Source organism: Lotus japonicus, chromosome 4 (genome assembly GCF_012489685.1).
Source record: "Lotus japonicus ecotype B-129 chromosome 4, LjGifu_v1.2".
Lineage (NCBI taxonomy): Eukaryota > Viridiplantae > Streptophyta > Magnoliopsida > Fabales > Fabaceae > Lotus > Lotus japonicus.
Window position 1 is genome coordinate 31,911,177 of NC_080044.1, and position 13,497 is coordinate 31,924,673.

General features: G+C 35.0%; 2 protein-coding genes across 2 annotated transcripts; both read right to left on the reverse strand.

The window, feature by feature from the left end:
• Positions 1-1,574: 1,574 nt before the first annotated feature.
• Positions 1,575-8,080, reverse strand: LOC130714116 (probable polygalacturonase At1g80170). The gene is made up of 9 exons (XM_057564003.1): positions 7,683-8,080; positions 7,408-7,536; positions 7,150-7,320; positions 7,024-7,044; positions 6,579-6,786; positions 4,850-4,931; positions 3,116-3,224; positions 2,347-2,463; positions 1,575-2,223 (listed from the first exon to the last, which is right to left on the reverse strand). Exons 1-9 carry the CDS (start codon positions 7,926-7,928, stop codon positions 1,921-1,923), a joined length of 1,386 nt encoding a protein of 461 aa, XP_057419986.1. The 5' UTR covers positions 7,929-8,080; the 3' UTR covers positions 1,575-1,920.
• Positions 8,081-8,503: 423 nt separating this feature from the next.
• Positions 8,504-10,998, reverse strand: LOC130714115 (putative pentatricopeptide repeat-containing protein At3g05240). Its single transcript, XM_057564002.1, has one exon. The coding sequence runs from the start codon at positions 10,923-10,925 to the stop codon at positions 8,784-8,786; it is 2,142 nt and encodes a 713-aa protein (XP_057419985.1). The 5' UTR covers positions 10,926-10,998; the 3' UTR covers positions 8,504-8,783.
• Positions 10,999-13,497: the final 2,499 nt, after the last annotated feature.

The following is a 13,497-nucleotide window of genomic DNA, read 5'->3' on the forward strand; positions in this document are numbered from 1 at the left end:
GGTATGAGAGAGGTTGAGAAGAGAAGAGAGAGTTAGAGGAGAGAAGGGAAAATCACCCTTGTTTGGTGAGAGAGAGGTTCAGGTGAGAGAGAGATAGAGGGGGCAACTTTTCCCCTTTTTCTTCTCTTCGCAAATTGCGAAGAGATACGTCCCTGTCACTTTTTTTTTTTTTTCGTCTGCTGTGCAATTAGTGGCGGTTTCAAACCGCCACTATTGTTTTTAAATGCTTTTTGTGTGCAGTTAGTGGAACCGCCACTATTTGCTTTCTTGACTTTTTTTTGAAAAAAATATTTTTTTAATCAAAAGTTAACTTTTTCTCTCTCTTCCACCTCATTATTACTCATCTCTCTCTCCTTTATCTCTATCATACCAAACAACCTCAAAATCTACTCTATTTCTCACCTATTTCTCTCTACTCAAACTCTCTCTTCTCTACTCTCTCTTCTCTATCTCTCTCTACTCTACCAAACGGAGCATTAGTCAGCTTGAAAGACTGATCTTCCTTGTATTGGCTCATTCCAAGCTTGTAACAGGTATTCCTCCATTTAAGAGGAGGAACCATAACCAATGCCCACATGTTCAAACCTAGACTCTGAATTTATACGTGGTAATATGTTCGTCTCAAGTCTAGGCTTTTGCATTTGTCCATAAATCTCGTCCAGATGCAAGATTTCTTTTCATTAGGCTACTTACCCTAATTTAGCAAACGACTAGCCACTCACAGACCGATTATCATGTTATTCGTACCTTTATAGTTGATATAAAAATAGCCATTTCGAGTGTAAGTATTTGCCCCTGCATTCTCGATTTTAGTTGGTACATGCTAATATCATAACACAATCATTAAATTTCATCTTCCCGAGAAAGCAACTTGCTCTCTTATAATTCAAAACCCTTTATCCTTTTGGATCTTGTACAACTGATCACTAGCTTCATAGAACCACTTGCTCTTTCCATCTTCTACTTCGCCCATTCTCCACTTGAGAAACATGAAGAAGAGGAAGAACATAAGATGAAAATGGACGGGTACAAATGTTTATTGAAGTTTTTGTTGAAGAAGATTTTTTTTTATACCAGAAGATTATTATAATTATTTTTTAATAAATAATTTTACTTTGATTTGTGGAATTTAAATATTAATTGAAACTTATCCATATATGTCACGCTAGTTTCATTAAACACGTGACAATAGCATATAGGACCAATGATGACACTTGGCAGTCATTAGTGCTCAGCCTCCGGGAAGGACTAAAAAATTGTCTATTTCTTAGACTTTAGGGATGTTGTTCCAACTTTACTATGGCAAGGGGCTGAAATTTACAAATTTTCCTATTTGTAGGGACCAAAATCTTAGTTAATTATCTCATTTATTATATCACTCACTTCTCTCACTTCTTTTCCTATCTCACTTTTAATGTGTGTGGAATTAAAGTGTGAATGAAGTCTCATTGTTCTTTGGCAACGTTATATACCCTTTGTTTCTGTTACTTGAAAAGGAGGTTAAGAGAAGGAAATACAAATACTTCATTTGGAGGCCTAATACAAACTTTTGCTTATGACATGTATCAACAAAAGTCAACTGGAAACATAAAATGCAGCTAAACAAATGTTACTTAAACATGCTTCCATGAAATATTCATTATACAAATCTGCATACATAATACTAGGATTCAAGTAAGAATCTCAATTAAAACTATAAAACTGACATATCTGATTTTATGCTGATGATACAAGCTGCAATATAATTCTCTACATTCTGGAATAAATTTCAGTGTAGTTTCTAATTATTTAATAAGAAAGACATCCCTTGATTTGTCTCTGACCTCACCTCAAGCCTCATCAAACAAACAAACCACTGCTTTTGAAATAAATTATAATCAAAGAGTTATTGTATAAAGCATGTATAGAGAGCGATCCAGCTTATAGTTCAGTGTGACGAATATAGTCCTGAGTAATAGATTCAGGTTCATCAACAGAAGCTTGTGATGTTTTATCATTGGAATTAAGGCAATCAGCAGAAGGATGAACTACTCCATAGCCAAAACCTTGAGCTGAATGGCAGTATGTTTCCACAGTGCCATCCTGTTTCTCTAAGTCCACATTGCTTAACACTAATTTGCTGCACGGAACTGTGTCACTGCAGTCAAACTTAATGGCTTTACCACTCATTGTTGTCCCACTTATATTCTGGTACATGATCTGGCTCACCTCCAATGCTGATGACTGACAAAATTATTAACTATTGGTTAGAAGCGCGCAGTTGCTATGAGATCAGGATCCTCGCATGTCGAAACTTAACATGATAATGTCACATTAAAATTTAATGTATTAGTTTTATTTATGTACCTGGTTTTGACAAGTGGAGGGCGAATCACAGTAAAATTGATCTATGATAATGGGGTTTGATACGTTTTCCACCCTCACATTCTGAAACCGCACCCCTCGAACATATCCAGAACCTCCCTACTTGCCAGCAAAATAAAAGAAAATAGTCATTTTCAGATGTATGAATTGCCTGTATTGCTAACAAATTTGTTTATGTTTTAACCTTCATATTTATAGTGTGCTCAATTCTCATGAGCGAATATTGAACTCCTGACCTCATAACTAAAGAGGAGAGGTGAACAACTACCACGCTACATCTTATGGTTTTGATTTGTTTTCAATGGATGAACGTTTGAGTGAGTTTGACTCCGGTCACCATTACGAGTCAGACATGCCTCTTGAGCCACAAGTCGCTTATAAAAGTACTTACTAATCACACAGTGAGAATCAAACACACAACCTTCTGAAGGAACATGCTCCGTCTCATGGTTTTGATTAATACAATTATATGAAAAAGGGTAAAAATCTAATGATGATTAATTTCAATTTAGTATTTTAAGAAGGAATAAATATTCATATAAACATTTTATCATATGCATTCAATGAAAAAGGTGTAACTAAAACTTTCAATAAACAGAGGTTTTTCCATAGTGATGTTTTAACAAAGTGAAATGAGTGTTAATGATATTCTGATTTACTGAGAGATTATTATTTTTTTTTTAAAATAACTGATCTGATGACGCAGTACAGATATTGTTTGCCAAAAATTTGTAGAGATTGAGAGCACTACCTGCCAAGTCTTTATCCTGAGGCCATTGGTGGTGCCCTGGAGAAATGCTGTATCCAAAATCACTTTTGTAACTACGCCGGTTGAGTTGTCTTTCCCCAGGCTTCCAATGCTGGGAAAAGTGGTGTTAGAAAAAGAAAAAAAGAACTACCTTACTCAAAAAGGGTTTACAGAAAAATAATATAGAACAATCTTGTTTTGGTTTGAGTTTGTTATCCATCAAAGAATAAGAAAATAGCTCACGCAAAATATACAGTATAATAATTATATGTTTATTTTATTATTATTATTGCTAAATTACATTTTCTTATAATATATTAAAATTTATATAAATGATTTATGGATTTAAAGTTTAAACATGTGTACCAAAAAAAAGTTTAAACATGTTGACCTATAATGATTTTTTAGTGCGCGCATCAGAAACATAAATTTTACCCTCTAGAGATTGATCCCTGGACACTAACCTCCCCAACTCATTCATATGTCTCCAACTCTTACTACTTGAGCTATCATTTAGAGACAGACATATAATGACTTAAGTTTATAAATCTACTTAAAAATTGACTTATAACCAATTTAAAAACATCACTATGAGTCAATGAGGTATTATTTTAAGTAAACTTTCAAGTTTTAAGAAGTCCGACATCGACACAACCTCATTTTATTCTCATGCTATCTATTAATATATATATATATATTAATTATAAATGAAATTTTTTTATAGTCTTACTATTTTGCTTAGGAAACTTTTGTGAGGAATTAGCACTCTAACTTTTGTGGTTACAAATATATGAAGTTAGAGCATTTTTCTCAAGTCATTAACATTGAATCTATATACATATGTAAATGAGACTTGAACCATATAGCATTAAATACAATAGTAAAAATATTCACCTACTTGAAAAAAATTTAACTCATGATTTTTAATTTTTCATAGAAATTATTCACTATCCTTCATAATAAAAAACCAAAATTTGCCTTTATAAACAAATTAGACACTCATAAAATGAAACTAGGTAATATATTCATATATGAACATATATTAAAAATAAAAATTAATTAATAATAAAATATGAATTATTAATAAATAATTTAGACAAGTTAGTTTTGAAATTAAAAGTTGAGCTATAAGGTATGTGATTATTATTTGAAAAAAATAATTCGATCCATTATATATTAGTGAAAATGACTTGAGAATGCATAACAGAGAAAAATAATACAAAAAATTGAATAAATTACAAATTACTTGAGAATGCATATTTTACGCTATTAATTATTTTTTTGAAAGGGCTATTAAAGTTATAATTTATTATAATTTTAAAAGTTAAAATTACTTCTTTGTTTGTTTTCAAAAGACCTTTTTTTATAAATAGCACACATATTATTAGAACTTATTTGATGATATTAAAACTTTTTATTTCAAATGAAATATTTCAAATTTACATAATTATTTTTCATATAAAAAAATAATGAATTATTAAAACAATTTCAATGCTAATTATTAAAGTTCAGTATATATTCTTTTTACACAAAGAGAACTCTAATAATATTTATTAAAATGTCTCAATATAAATATTTTTAATTTTATAATAATTAAAATTAATTTTTTTTAATATTCATTAAAAGTATAATAGTTTTTAAATAATTTTAAATAATATTGTAAATAAATCCATGCGTTAATTGTTAAAACAAAACATCGAATTATTGTTAAATAGAGGCATGCAAATTTAATGATACCTGATTCCGTGTCCTGGTCCACAATGAATTCTCTTCATTTTGATATTAGAGCTAGCATTAACAATTGATATGCAATCATCTCCTGGATATAACACAATATCAAATGGTAAACACATGAAAATAGGTCAGGTTAATGCCAAATTTGACTTACATTCGAAATCTAAGGTATTAGTATATTGAACTATTTACTTTTTGTAGGGCTATTTTATGGTGTGACCTCACATTTTTAAAACATCTAATGTGACTTAAAAGCTGAGTTTTATTTATTTATTTGAGACTATTTAAAACCTATTTTGTAATAGGATAGGTAAATATATCTAAAAGTTTTCCAAATAGGCTACAAGACTATTTTTAAATAAATGACTTAATAACATTTTTTTGTTAATTTTAGAAATGCATGATTTTCGTCCGTATAATTTTAATTACTCTAATTAAATCTCTCAACTTTCAAAATTGATATTGATGTGAACTTGTCATCGAATAACTAATAGAAAAAATTACATATATTACAATTTTGGCATGAAAAATGACATAAATTACCTTAACATGTCGTTCAAGTAATATTTTTCAATTCACATAAACTTCTTTCTTTAATTATTTTTTTTTTCTTCTTTGGCCACCAGTCTCCACGGGGGAAAGGGGCTCCACGTGACTAATCTGGCTCGGGATACGGTAGTGATGTCCCTGGCCACAAAGGTTTTTATTTTTGACCTCAGATGAGATCGAACCCGGGTCAGAAGCCTAGGTGAAATCCCTTAAGGAAATGCACATTCACCACTTGTGCCACCCCTTGTGGTTTCTTTCTTTAATTATTTGATGTCAAGTTAGTTTTTTGGACCAAATTTGATCAATTTTAAAAGTAGATAGACTTAATTGGAGAAATTGAAACAAAGACTATCAAAATAACGCTTTTGTAAAATTATATGGACTAAAAGTTCAATTAAGTTTGAATAAATATTAGACTCAAATATTTATTTAAGCTTATATGTTGAAATTTTAACGTAGATTAACAAACATAAAATTTGAAAATATTGATAAAAGTGTAACATAATTAAAAAAAACAATAATAATCATATATAATTATGAGATTAATTTCTATGCACCGACGGTGTAAAAAGTTTTACACCATCATTCAATCATAACCTTCCATTTTCTATTTTAGATATTATTAAATTCAAAATTAATTATGAACTAACAAAATGGAGGGATGTGATTAAATGATGGTGTAAAACTTATTTACACCGTCGGTGCATAGAAATTAATCTCTATAATTATTATATTATCTAAATTAATTAAGTAGGCCAATCTGAAAGCTATATAGGCTTTAAAGTTTAAATATGCTCCTAAGAACCAGAAAAAAAAAAATATGCTCCTCCTGACCAAGATCTAATGTTATGTCTCTCCGAACAAATACTTCTTCATACGCACCGCCTAGAGATCGACTAGATGCTTCTCCATCTAATGCAATGTCAATCTGATAAATTTCGGACTCTATCAGGTTATCCTTTGTCTATAATCTCTATTTCTGGAACGCAACACTCATTTGTAGAAACGTGGATATGGTTACACGAGTTTTAAACTTATAATCATATTTTAGTATTTATTCCTTTTCCAGGTTAGCTGTTTTGTCTCTCTGTTTCGATTCTTGAAGGGTAAACCTCATTATTGTTTTTAGTTTTCTGAAAAATGAAACATACTTGACAAAAATACCAATGTTCAATTTTAGAACCTGTTCCGATTTTGCAGTCTTGTACAATAACATTTGTCGATTCACTGATATGAATTCCATCAGTGTTTGGGCTGTCTCCTGGTGCTGACACTTTCACGCCATAAATTCTAACAGAATCACATCTTGAAATGGTAAAATGCATCTGTTGACTATTCTGGATAGTTAATCCTGTCACCTTTATTGCTGAGCTTGATTCAATGGTTAATGCCTGCAATCACCCCCTCAATGTTAAACTACATTTGGTAATCTTGCAAAACTCTGCTAGAAATATAGACTATATCTTTGGAAACTCGTTTGACAACCACCGTGAACCCAAAATCATAATGGATAGCAGTAATAGCAAAGGGAAGTTGTTCTGTCCACCATGATTTTAGTTTTACCATGGTTGTCAAACGAGTTACCAAACATGCACTACATCACTTGTTGTTAAGGAAGCGGTTCTTACTGTTGGTGCACCTCTGCAAGGCTGGGAAGAACAATAGGAAGAGAAACAGAGTTATTGCCAGCAGGTAATGTCTTTATAAACTTGCAGAATAACAAAGACAACAAACAAAGTTGTGAACAAATTTACATTTGACTTGTTCTTTTTGCAAGATGCTGCCCACCATTTGCTTCCTGAGCCATCAATAACTCCAGAGCCTTGGAAAACAGCTTTGTTCAATTTAGAAAAGTCGAGCCAAACCCGCGGAAGTTTTGGATCCCAGTTTTTGGGGTCATCTGGAGCAACCAATGTTCCATCAATCTGGAAATAGAAATACACTGTGGATAATCACACGGTCTTGCAGATAAATTTGGTATTATGAAATCTAAACGGTTGTGTGTGGATCACCTGGATGATTAACTTGTCTGCACAAGGCCCTTTAAATTTGGTTGCATTAACAAGGTAACGGCGTCCTTGGGGAACTAGGAGAACAGATTTTGGTGTAGAGCAAGCAACGTTCCATGCTTTCTGAAAAGCCTGATAAACACCAGCAGAAAAGAGAATGGACAAAAACATGATCACCAAATAATTAGTCTATTCATCATTGTCAACTGCGTGCATTGAGCAAAGACTACATATCAATGATATGCATTATTTGAAAAGTAACTAATGAAATAACTTACCTCAGTGTCATCAGATTCTCCATTTCCAGCAGCACCAAAGCTATCAACATTCACAAGAACCTTGCCACCGCGCTCGCTTCTCCATGAAGGGATGTCAGAAAGTTCTGCTTCAGTTTCTTCTTCAATATCCATGTTTTTAAGTTCTTCAAGAATGCTAATGTTGTCACACATCATGCTTCCAGCTGCAGCTCTGTGAGCCGCCACTATCAGCAAACTGAGTAAGGAAACCAAGAAGAATTTATCCATTTTGCCTCTGTTGGCTGTATTGCAAGGACGGGTTGATTTGATTAATGAGAATGAATACCTTGGTTATAATTTATATGCATAGATTAGCTGTGAAAAATGAAGGATTTGGAGGGCGTTATGGCTTGGCTTGAAAGTGGATGAAGGTACTACATTTTCTACATGCCCACACTTAAAGTACAAGTTAACAGTTTTTCTAGTATTTTGCTTTACTCATCAATCAATTACAAAACTCACAAGTAATAGTAACGGTTGCACTATCTCCACTTTGCCGCCTGAAAGAGAAGTGAGGAGTCTTTTTTCCTATTCCAATCTATCTTAAATTACATTAGCATATAGGTATAAATAAAATTTATTTATTTTTTAATAAAAAATTTAGGGTGAGAGGATGGTGCTCCCGTTTGAGGCAAGAAAAGTTGTCGGGCTCAATGAGTACTTACATATAAGACTTACATTTACCTCACATCAAGGGAATGAGTGGGGGCTCAACCTGCAGACTGTTAGAAACGACACACTGTCATGCTCCACTCGAGCAACCCCTTCGGTTATAGGCATAAATACAATGTCATACATAAAAATGGGGGAAATTATTTTTCATTTTTCTATTCTAGGAAGTCATAAGTTAGTTACACCCAACAAGGTAACAAAAGTGGGGACCGTCATTTTCTTGGCATGCCCCCCAAAAACTCCTTGCAAAGGAAATCTTCTTTCCCTTAGATAGGAGGATAACCCAAATACACAAGACCTTATCATCTCATGAAACATCTTCATCAGTATAGAAAAATTTGTCATGGTTGTTTATCTTGTGTGAATAATGGGCAAGATGCTTCCTCAATTCAGGAACTCTATTTTCCGCCGTCACTGTCTTATCTCAATTGAACTATGACCGATCTCCCTAGTCATCTTCCTTGCTAGAGCAACCTCTCTGATTTCCCTTGAGGCATCAAAATTCCCTATCTCAGCATAAAAATTTGAAGCTTGCAACCACACTGCAGGATCATCTGGGTCTAGTTCAACTAACACTTGTGCTGCTCTTGTTCCAACCTCTTCATTCTTGTGGCTCCTGCAACTTCGCAGCAAAGAGCTCCACATAAAACAGTCTCTTTTATCTGGTGTCTGTAGCAGTAACTCTTCAGCTTCATGTAGAAGTCCTGCGCGGCAAAGAAGATCCACCATGCATGAAAAATGCCGCTGATCTGGTTGAACCCCATGAACAGATTTCATCGAGTCAAATAGTATTCTTCCTTCCTTGACCATTCCCGTGTGATTACACCCGGTTAATGCGCATAAGAAGGTAATTTCATCAGGTTTTAAGCCCTTCTCAACCATAGCATGAAGAACTGCGAGTCCTTGTTTCCCCATTCCATTTCGGGCATATCCATTGATCATAGATGTGAAGCAAATAGCATTTGGGGAAGAAAGGGTCTCAAAAATCTGAAGAGAAAGTTCCACATGCCCACATCTAGAATATGCATCCATAAGGGAACAAGCAACCGCAGCATCTCCTTCAACTCCAGATTTTAATGCAAAACAATGCAGCAACTGGGAGCTCGTGAAGGTTGCTGAAGCAGACACTGACAATGCCTTTAGTGTGGTGGAGAAGGTTACTTCATCTGGCATAAGACCTTCATCGATCATTAAACCAAACAACTCCACCACATCTTGAGTGGCACCACAATGAGATAAAGAGGTCATCAATGAGTTGCAACATTCTAAAGTTCTCTTGGTAAGGGATTCAAATACAGCTACAGAGCTCTCAATGTCGCTGCATTTTCCATACATATCAATCAAAGCAGATTGGGCATGCACACTCCCTTCATCAAAACCCAATTTTAGAGCATGACAATGAATCTGTTTCCCTAAACCGATTTCTTCAGCTCTGCTACACGAATTCAATAAACCCACCAATGAGCGAACGGATGGTGACTGTCCCCACAGCTGCATAACAGTAAATAGCTCCAAAGCATCACATAACAAATCATTGTCTGCATTAACAGAAACCAACGAGTTCCACGAAATGACATTCTCCACCGGAATGGCTTCAAAAGACTTTTTAGCACCAACCAAGCACCCACACGCAGAGTAAAAATCCACCAAAGCATTGGCAACAAAAATGTTAGATTCCACAAAACCCATCTTCAAAATGCAGCTCTGAAGCTTCTTCCCCTCATTCAACCGTCTATGGTTACTGCACACCTTAAGCAAATAACAAAATGTAACCCCATTTGGCTCCACACCATCAAAACACATCCGAGAGTAATAATTAAGCGATTCTTCAACACAACCCAGTTCACAAAACCCACGCAGCAACACATTCCACACAGCCAAATTTCTCTCAGGCAACTCATCAAACAATTCCCGTGCAACCTCCCTCAGTCCCACATTCAAGTAGAAACCAACAAGCGTGCCACCAACGAACACATTCGACAAAAATCCAAACTTGACCACCCTACAATGCACCTGAACACCTTCTCTATGGAACCCAGAACGGGCACAGACAGCTAAAACAGAGGAGAACGTGGTTGAGGTTTCTCTGATTCCGAGCAGACCCATTTCGCCGTAGAGATGAAGAGCCTGTTCCGGTGGAAAGCACCACGCGGAGATGAGCAAGTTGTAGGTGACAGTGTCACGCAGTGGCATGGTGTGGAACACTGCAAGTGCAGAGTTCAGGTCCCTGGATTTTATGAAAGCATCGATTTCGCGGTTCTTGGTGTAGACACAGTCACTAGGATTTCGAGGTGTGGTAGTTGTTTGGGCTCTGATGAAGGAGAAGGAGAGTGATTGGTGGCGCTGTTGCATCAACGGCCACAGTTTCGTCCCCGAACGATAGCTCAAGTGGTAAGAGTTAGAGACATAAGAGTTGAGTGAGATGAAGGGCCGCAGTTTCCGTGTTGAAACTTGAAACCAGCAGCATCTGGGAACTTTTTGTGTAGTCCATGACAACATGTACTTTGCGTTTGTCTGGTTAGGTGTGTATGATTTTACGTTGCGCAATTGCATTCATAGTACCGTGAGATTTAAAAACTGAAGGATACCGTGATTGACAAAACAACAAAACATACCAAAATTCTCTTCCGCCTCTACACCACAATTCAGGCCATTGATTTGGATTTTAAATAAATAGTTAAGATTTTTTTAAGTAAAGAGTTGATGGCTAAAAAAAAAATGGTGTTTATATGGTACCTTAACTCAAATTAAGGTATGGTATCCAAAATGAGATAATTCAATAATAAAGAAGCATGTATAAGTTATAATTTTGATGTTATTTTATCGTAATAACGCAACGTTTCATTCTTAGAGACATGAGATTTGTAGGTTGTGTTTTTTTAGGCTTTATTCATCCGTCAATCATGATCATTTTGCGTGCATCTCAACCATCATCGTTCATCTCTATAACTAAACCATTTTTCATTAAAAAATAAATTTCATGAGATGAAATTAATTGAATAGTAAAATGAAATGCAAAAATGTAAAATTTACCCACAAAAATATAATAATCATATATTAAATTACTCAACGCGGATACCATACCCAAAATGTTTTATGGATACCACATAATTTACCCAAAAAAACTGTCTTTTTTTAAATACTGAAAAAAAAACCAGAACAATGCAACTTGAAAAATTGGTTGGTTTGGCCTGCTCTTTAGAAGTCTTCGTATCAGATGACTTCTGCATAACACAATTCTCGGGAAGTCTTTCAAAGTTATTATTGCTAAACAGAAGACATCTCATATAAGGAGATTTACAACGGTCTCATATGAACAAAAGACTCCTCACTTGAAGAGTGTTCCAGACATGCTTTGTCATTTCACATATTTATATGACACTCATTACATGAAATGCTCCTCATGGTTTTAACATGTTTTGTAATCAAATAAAGACATTAATATCTTTGCATTGACAATGTAAATAATCTATACACAAATATCCAATTGTTGGTTGTCACATCAAAAAGTAGGCTTCTAATTTAGTTATAATAAAAAAATAATGTAATTGTTTTTACTCAGTGGCATTGAATGATTGCATGTCAGTGTAAAATTTACATTGACACAATGCATCATAATGAAACTCTAAAATAAATTACTTTTAGATTCAATTGAGTTTACAACATCAACACTCTCTTGTCACAAGTGCTCTTCCGAAAGTCAGAACTGGCTTTCATCCTTGAGTTCTACGACGATGTTCAATCGTGGTTGGCCTAAGAGTGTGGTGGTGCTGGCCTTGAGCATAGGGAAAAAGAGCCCCCGAAGCTCAAGTCAGTTTGAGCAAGGAAGGAATTCATGAGCCTTAGAAGAATTCAAGTAATGCTAAGAATAAATACAATGTTATGTAAATGAATGATAAAACTTCTATATACAAGGTCGATATCTGTGTTCAATATCTCTACAAGGGTAAGGGAAGTCCTTAAGTGGAGCTTTTGAGCTCATGGTTTGCTTGGTGTCGTCATGATTTAATTGTTTTATCTCGACTATTTGTAAGGCCGCTCGGACACTTTGCCTGTTGGACAAGGGTGGTATGTTCTTGTACCAGGTCGTGCAGGTCACTCTTATGATGTCTGCTTAAGAGCGAACCCTCGTGGGTCGGAGGCGACGTCGTTAGGCCTTATGGCTTAAAAGCTGATCGAAACAGGAGCCCCCAACTTGACATGTGAGGATGCTGAGTCTTGTGGGGATCCTTTTGCAATGTATGATATCTCTTGGGCTCTTGCATGCCGATAATATGAATAATAGTTTGTGTTTTCGCTTATATTTCCGCTCAGCTTCTTTGTCGAGCTTTAATTCACAAATTCTGGTCGGAAATTGTTTCTACAACTGAAACATCACTAGTTCAAGTTTTCGGTTATCACGTCAGAAGTGAAACTCTAAGTTATGCAGAGTGTTTCACATATTAATATCATAGAGAACCTCATCTCCAAAAATTCTTGGTTTAGAGCTTCTAGGAGGGTTCGGAGCTTCTAGGAGCTTCGATGATATATGGCTCATTGTTGCTTGCTACCACCGTCTATCTCTTTTAAAATGAGGTCTTTTCGACCTTTCAGCGTCAATTGTCCGAGAAGGCTTTTGAGTTTTTCAGTCTCCCCGAGAGGAATAAGGATCTGGCCCTCTAGCTATATCGACTAGCAAAGAAGAACGATAAGCATGCTTGTGACATTGAGATTCTTTGGTCTTAAGTCCCTTTTGCTTACTCATTTGGAAAATCAAAAGGACTTTTTGGCTGAGGAACTTTCCATCTTAAAAGACCAACGTAAATGTATTGTTGTTCTCCTTCAAGCTGAGAAAGACAAAAACGCTCAGCTCCATAGTCATCTGGAAATATTAAACTCCAAAAATTATTTTCTCGAAAAATACCCTTTTGATAGGTGTTCTATTTCCTTTAAGAATGTTGTTGATAAAATTTCTATGCTGAACCCTGGCTTGAAGCCTGAAGGTTCTTCTATCGACCGAGTTGTCAAAGGTGGTGTTATTGGAGAGCATAGGAAACTCATTTCTCCCCTTCTTTGGATGTTTTCCGAGACCTCCAATAGGCCATAAGTATTCTTATTCTTTATGCTTCTCCATTGTAATATCACA